Source organism: Sciurus vulgaris (genome assembly GCF_902686455.1).
Source record: "Sciurus vulgaris genome assembly, chromosome: 11".
Taxonomy (NCBI): domain Eukaryota; kingdom Metazoa; phylum Chordata; class Mammalia; order Rodentia; family Sciuridae; genus Sciurus; species Sciurus vulgaris.
Window position 1 is genome coordinate 11,116,937 of NC_136472.1, and position 7,732 is coordinate 11,124,668.

A 7,732-nucleotide genomic window follows, 5' to 3' on the forward strand; every position below is an offset into this window, starting at 1 on the left:
ACATTGACATTGTAAAAGATATATATGCTAAACCCAAGACCAACATCATTCTAAATGGAGAAAAATTGAAAAAAAATTTCCCTCTAAAAACAGGAACAAGACAGGGATGCCCTCTTTCACCACTTTATTCAACATTATCCTGGAAACTCTAGCCAAAGCAATTAGATAGAAGGAAACCACTAAAGGAATACAAGAAGGAAAGGAGCTCAAACTATCACTATTTGCTGACAACATGATTCTCTATTTAGAAGACCCAAAAAACAACTCCACCAGAAAATTTCTAGAACTAATAAATGAATTCAGCAAAGTAGCAAAATATAAAATTAATACTCATAAATCAACTGTGTTCTGGATAGAGTTTCAAGAGCCATATCATATAGGAGTTGGGAGAGTGGCTATTCTTGCCTTGTTCCTGATTTTAGAGAAAATGCTTTCTACTTTTCTCCATTCAGTATGATTCTGGCTTTGGACTTTTCACATATAACCTTTGTGGTGTTGAGGTAAATTCCTTCTATCAATAATTTCTTCAGTGTTTTATCATGGATAGGTGCTGAATTTTGTCAAAGGCTTCCTCTGCATCTATTGAGATGACTGTCCTTAATTCTATGTTGTAGGTTACATTTATTGATTTTCATATATGAACCATCCTTTCATTCCTGGAATGAAGTCAACTTTTTCATGAGTACAATCATCTTAATGTGTTGTTGAATTCAATTTGCTAATGTATTTTGGAGATTACTGTCTCTACACTTATCTGTGATATTGGCCTGTAATTTTCAATTCACAAAAACAGTGAACAATATTCAGTATATCTCTTGCAACACCTCAAATATAATTTTACAAAATACTTCTAGTTATCACAAATTGAAAGACTATTCAATATCCTCAATTTCATCTGACAGTCCTACTTACCATGTTCCTCAAATCACACACAGACAAACAACTCAGAAAGGCATATTAACTGAGACCCCCTCAGATACCAGCGAAGCTTTTGTTCTGTCTTCACTGCACCCTCTAAGCATATATTGCTCCAATAATCTTTCCTAGCTGCTAAAGAAAGAAAGAGATATAATTCAGAGATCATCTGACAGTCCTACTTGCCCTGCGTCCATCACACATGGACACCTGTTCCAAGAGCACATCCTCAGGTGTAGAACTAAAACAAAATGAATGCTAATGCCCTGATGCCACCTACATTCCCATCCCATGATCCTGTAAGAGAAAGAGGAAATTGGGCTCATACCTTGAGGAAATAAATAAGAAGAAAATGGGTATAGACACAACCAGCTGGAGAGTATGCCAGTTTCGAATACCATAAGCCAGGCTCCCCAACATGATCTGTCCAACACTAACAGTGCAGATTGCCATTGTTGTTCCCATAGCTTGGTACTTTGGAGTTGTCCATTCTACAACTGAAAGAAAACATCACTGGGTGTTTACTTCAAGCAAAGGTAGAATATCAAGGTCAAAGTCAAAGTTCAGTAAATGTCCAAGAATCAATGTTGACTTACTAAGAAGAACAGTATTTGTCAGGGTGGTTGCAGTGGACATGCCAGCCAGGAGGCGTAGTGAGCAATAAACCAGGAAGGTGGGAGCCAATGTAGCACAGGTGTCGGTAACAGCCAGCTGGAATAGACTCCATGTCATAAGTAACCTCCTACCAAACCTATGGAAAAGGGAAAGATGAGATTATGGGACCAATAACAACTGTGGTAAAAATTGGGACAAAGAAGTTACTTCACACCTATAAAAAACTCCATAAAGAACCAACAGAAGATATTCTCAACAGCAACTCTACCTCCTTTTAAATAGAAACCATGTGACCAAAATTTCTTCAATTTGTTACTAGTAGTTTAATACCAATTCAAGCTGTTTAAGACATGCTCCAGTGTTAGAGATATTAACACATCATAAATATCTCTGCACTAAACCATACACTTAGCATAGTGGAGAGTCGATGTTGTTTGTAAAGTATTAAAATCAGCCTTTGGAACTCTAGAACTGCACAGGTTATGACTAAAATGATATAATGGGAACATCTGTGAAGTGATACATCCAAGTTGCTGATGGGTTGGGCAAGAGTCCCCATCTGCTGAGTTTGGCTTTGTTGGCCTTGGGCAACAAACAGATACGTAAAAATATAACATGTATTTTCTCACAGGGAAAGGCCATATAAAATTGACCTTTTCCTTAGTTTGGTATGGCAAGCAATCAGTGGTAATCTGGTATTTCTTTCCCAAAAAAGGCTCATGAGCACTGTTATGGATCCCCAAAGTGGAGCACTATGTAGCAATTAGAAATGTGAACTAGAAGTACAAAGAGCAATGTGTTTGTATCCCAAAAACTTAAGGGTAAGTACACAAGAAAGAGACAGCACATTTTAATTACATGTAAATTAAGATGCATAAATTCAACTGTCTAGTTTTATAAAACATGATTTCACAGATGCATTGATAACACAGTAGAATGACCCTGGTGGGGGGCTTCCATGTTTTCTGAAGAAAAATCATCGAATATTCTATTGAGGATTCATTGTACATGAAAAAGCACTCCTTTCTTGCTTCATTGGAGATTCTCTTTCACTCTGAGATAAAAAAATTTTTTACAATGTGTCATAGGGAGGGTCTTTGAATTAACCTACCTATATTTTATTGAGACAGTTGGATCTGTAAATTGTGAGAGTTCTTCAGATAATCTCTGAGCCCACTACTCTCTCTGTTCTTCTGAGACTCCCATAGTGCATATGTGGGTGCACTGCATGGTGCTCCATAAGTCTCTTGAATCCCATCACTTCCTCCAATCTAGATTTTTAAATTTTTTATTTTATTTTTTGGCTCATTACTTGATGATTCCTACTGGTCTTTAAGTTCACAGATTCATTCCTATTCAGCTATTGTTCTTTTCACCTGCAGATTTCCGTTTGGTTCCTGTTTCATAATTCCTATCTTATTATTGAGAGTCTCTTTTACCATACATTGTTTCACTAACTTTCTTTATCTCCTTTTCCATGATCTCTTTTATTTTTTGAGCGTATGTAAACCATTTATATGAGTGATTTCCTAATAATTCTGATGCCTCAATTTCCTTAGAGAACATTCTTATAATTCTTTCCCATTTGAATGAGATATTGCCTCTTCCACAATATGAGAACACATTCTTGATTTCCTCTGTTTTGTGAAGGTGCAGCAAAAAAGATCCATCTAAGAAGCAGAGAGCAAGACTCTACCAGTTACCCAATCAGCTGGTGCCTTTATCTTGGACTTTCCAGTCTCCAGATCTGTGAGACAAAAAATTTACTATTTACAAATTACCCGGTCTCAGGTATTTTGTTAGACCTGCAGAATAAATTAAGACAACTTATTTTCCAGGGAAGATTAGATATCAAATTCAAAATCTTTCATAAGAAAAGCATTCAAAAAACTAGAAAAAAAAGGGAACTTCCTGAAACTTAATAAGGAAACCTACCAGAACTCTATATAGTTAATATCATACTCAGGAGTGAAAAGCACAGTACATTCACTGAAGATCATCAAGAAAGCCAGGATGACAGCTCTCACAAGTTTCATTTAACCTTGTACTGTAGGTCCTAGCTACTGTGGAGAAAAGAGTTAAAGGCAGAAGAGACAAAAACAAAAAGTTAAACTATCCTTATTTGCAGATGATATAGTCAGGTGGTAGAAAATTTTAGAATTCTAAAATAAAACTTCTAGAACTACTAATATTTGTATATTGCAAAACTTTTTTAAATAATCTCTCAGCCCATTATTTTCTCTCTTCTTCTGAGATTCCCATAGTGCATATGTGGATGCACTGATTGGTGCTCCAAAAGTACTTTGCATGATAGTGACTATTTTCAATCTAGTTTTTTTATTAATTTAATTTTTTTTTTGGCTCCTCAGACTTGATAATTCCTAGTAGTCTTTATTCATGAATTTGTTCTTTATTTATGAAGTAGTTCTTCATTTATGAATTTATCAGAAAGGCAGTTCATCAAGTCAGTATATAAGTAAATTAAAATTAAAATTCTATTTGAATAGTATTTATAAGGCAAGAATAAAAAATTAGACAAAAATACAAAGGATGCCTGGGATTCATAGGAAATGGCTCTAGTCACAGAAGTGCTTGCTTATATGCAATAACATGTCACTGTTGAAACATTTTATTTTAAAGATTGCAACCTTATTTATTGTACATGCATAAAAACTGACCTAAGTCAAATTTCACTTGTGAGATTAAAATATAAGATGCCTATAATCTCAGGATATGATAAAGGTATAATAAGACACATGAAAGAGTGACTACTGAAATGTCAAGAATACTCTTAATATTCAATAACTTTATTCCTAATTCCTTAAAAAAAAGAAATTCTACATAGCAGTGATTAGTACAAGGCAATTAAATTTACAAAAGACTACTTCATAGCCTCAAAAAGTAAGTTCATTGGCAATTAAAAAAATGAAGGCAATGGTTGTCTGTCATTTCAAAACAGAAATTTAAAGGCACAGAATCAAGATTCTTGTACCACAAACCACAACACCAGTTCTCATTAGCTTAAATACTCTACATGGTTGAAAAAGTCATCTTTAAAAAGCTGCTTAGACAAAAGCAAAATTGAAGGTGACTGGTATGACAACCCCAACACCACAAATGACATGCTGCTACGAACTCTACAGAAGGAATAGGATGCTCCACCCATCCCACATTGGCCACTTGGCCATGATGACCATTCCCTGGGCACCAGAAGCATTCAGTGCAGTATCCAGGAGGAACTGAGCATGATGCCCCTGAGCAACACTGACATTTTTCTTCCTACCAGCACACTCAAGCAGACTGGATCCAATGTGGTGGGTGACACATCTTCCTCTGTGTCCCTATTGTTAACTCTTTGTGATCTTTCAAACCACATGTTGAGGCATCCTCTTTCCAAACCCTGTAGTAAAACACCTCCACATCTTATGGTGATGTCCTGCACTCAGGACTCAAACATTTAAAAGTAGCACTCATCATACAGAATGAAATTTTGCATTTGTGTTTGCAGATCCCTGGAAACAAATATACCCCCTGGACAGTGTAACTTGCAATAAGTTTTTTCAAATGCACAAGAGATTCATAAACTGATAAGGGTACCTACTGGTTGAGAGAGCTGGGAACCAGAGACACTCACCTGTCTGTCAAACAGCCACATACAATGTTTCCTATCAACATTCCAATCATGAAGAAGAATTTAGCCACTGAATTCAGTGACTGAGATTCACACACCAGGTCCCACTGGAAGACAAGGAAACCAGCATAACAAAAACACCTTCGCACCACCTGCAGTTTTCATTAGATCAGGCCCCTGCCCTCTTCTACAGCTTCCCTCTTCAAAAATACTTGAATCATACCATCCAGACCTCAGTTAAAAATTTTTATCTAAGGAGATTGCCTTCCACCTGTGGGTTACATTAATGATCACTTTTAACCTATAATGATAAGTTCTCAAATTTGGCCACTTACCATGACCATGCAAGGACCCTGAAGAATGCACTGAACCCTGAACATAAGTGTATATGTTCTCATGGGATTACTCTAGGAGTTCAGTCTGGGTATTCAGGTTTTCATCAATATACAGGATGTGTCTAATTGACAATCAAGGCAGAGTATTACTGACTTAGCCAAACATTTTTAACCAGACACATGATTTACTTGCTTAAACTGTGATATTCACAAGAATAAAAGCACCATGACACTAAGTTCATATTTATGATTTATCATTACACTAAGGTTGTGTCCCATATTGCATAAAGAATCAATAGGTTCTGGGAAAAAAGAAGAACCAGCACACACATGGCAATTAAAGGCTTAAAGCATGTCCATTATTTTCATTGTTTCTACACATGAAGGTCAAGCACTCATGAGAAGAAAATGAAACCTATTACCTCAGTCACAGTGGTGGAGAGGAAGGAGCTTCGGTCATATACCCAGCCATCCATGCAGGGCTCTGTGTCTGGCTCACTCATGTTTGAGAAGGTCCCATTCTGATGAAGGAGCTGCCACTGTGGGTGGATGAAGCGTCGGCACTTCTCTGGCCTCAGGTTTGAGTCTAGTGGGATGGAGATCCTCAGGAGGGTGTCCTGGCTGAGGGTCCCAGTGGCATTGTCAGAGACTGTGTCATTGTCGAGGATGTGGACCCAGCAGCGATGACCAAGGATGACAGCCGTGAAGTTCTCCAATAAAATATGAGTGTTTGCCATGGTATTGTAGATAAGAAGAAAAACCATCTGAATTATCTGGAACCTCCCCATACCACCAACTTGATCCAGGAGGTCCTGAAAAGCCATGGTGGCTGAATGCCTCTCCCTGACTGAAGACAAAGTGGTTGAACCTAGATAAGTTCAAAGAAAAAGTGTTCTATTGTCTTTCCCTGTGACACAGCAAAGGCTGTTGATCCTGACCTCACTTTATCCTTAATAGTCCCCTCTTCGGCTCTGTGGCAAGTCCATGCAGCTAGTGTCCCCTAGTCATCATGAGGTTATTTAGGTGGCTCTTTTCTTTAAATCACTGAGGGAGATATTTTGCTGAGCTGCTTTCTGCAATTAAATGTTAACGATCTACTTTGTGAAAATTCTTGTGGTGGGCAAAGAACTGCAGTCATCTTTGGACATTGATCTGCAAATACTCTGCAAACAAACCAGAGTTACCCTGCTACATGGTTTGTAGTTTGTTACAGTTATGCAGTTTGTGAGTTCTGCAAAGCATTTTTTTTATTTTTATGTGAAAGGAGGTAGGAGTGTCTTCTTGGTTTCACACTAAATTTTAATTAATATTGCTTGTGAAAATGGTACCATGTAAAATTAATGCAAGGGAAATATGCTAACTGACTCTCTTCTTGAGGTCAAATCATACCACTGGAAATTAGGCAGTTTCTTGAAGGAAGAATGCCATATTAGATGTACATAACTCTCACATGCTTCTCCAGGAGATTGAACCAAAACAACCAGTGTGTAACTGCATGTGGCTAATAGAAAAAGAGTTTCATAAGGAAGACTGGAGGTGATAAGGTATTTGTGGATGCTTCACAGGAAAGGCTATCTTATCATGGGGGACTCCCACTTTAGTAACTGTATGGACATCCAATTTTGAGTCCAAGATGCCAGTAAGATTGACTACACTGACTCTCCTATATGCTGACTTTTCCTCTAAGGCTATTTTTAAATAGCCAGCACAATGATCATGGGACCAACATATAGGTAAACTCCCACTATATCCAGTAAATCCAATTGAATGAGCAGGTAGAATGTGTTTATCCACACAACCTCCATAAGTATCATTAGTAAATACAGGAATGGATTTTCCAGTCCATAAGCTGGGTGTACTAAAGGTGGAGCTGGGAAATAGGTCCAGTAAGTTTCCCCATGAACTCCACTCACCTGGAAGCTCAGGAAAGCCAGCATAGCCACAAACATTGTTATTGAAGACTTAGTACCTTCCTGTTATTTGACTCTCTGCTCAGCCTGAGGTGCCAGGTTCTTCATTGGTCCCCAAGTTGGCAGGTTAGTCTTCTGGTTCCCTAGAGTTGTCATCTTTTTGTTCCCATTGGGGGTCAAGGTTAACACCTCTGGTCTGAGCCTCAGTCATTTGAACTTCAGCTCCAGGTCCTCCATGATGATGACAGGTGGCACATTCAGGTACCCAGATGGGATGAGCCAGACCTTCTGGAAAGATATAAGCATGGCCTCTACTCATCATTGGA

General features: G+C 37.9%; 1 protein-coding gene across 4 annotated transcripts in view; it reads right to left on the minus strand.

The window, feature by feature from the left end:
* The window catches only part of LOC306638811 (organic anion transporter 7-like), a 39,703-nt gene extending 32,747 nt beyond the window's left edge, over positions 1 to 6,956 (minus strand). The window contains exons 1-4 of one of the 4 annotated variants that reach the window (XR_013757564.1): positions 5,919 to 6,956; positions 5,165 to 5,268; positions 1,512 to 1,666; positions 1,244 to 1,412 (exon numbers count right to left, since the gene is read on the minus strand). Coding sequence is in view for 3 of the 4 variants with exons in the window: in XM_079102184.1 (XP_078958310.1) it covers positions 1,244 to 1,412; positions 1,512 to 1,666; positions 5,165 to 5,268; positions 5,919 to 6,320 (830 nt within the window). In the remaining variant the exon portion in view is untranslated. The remainder of the gene's footprint in view (positions 1 to 1,243; positions 1,413 to 1,511; positions 1,667 to 5,164; positions 5,269 to 5,918) is intronic. The other 3 variants (XM_079102184.1, XM_079102185.1, XM_079102183.1) reach the window with 3 other exon arrangements.
* Positions 6,957 to 7,732: the final 776 nt, after the last annotated feature.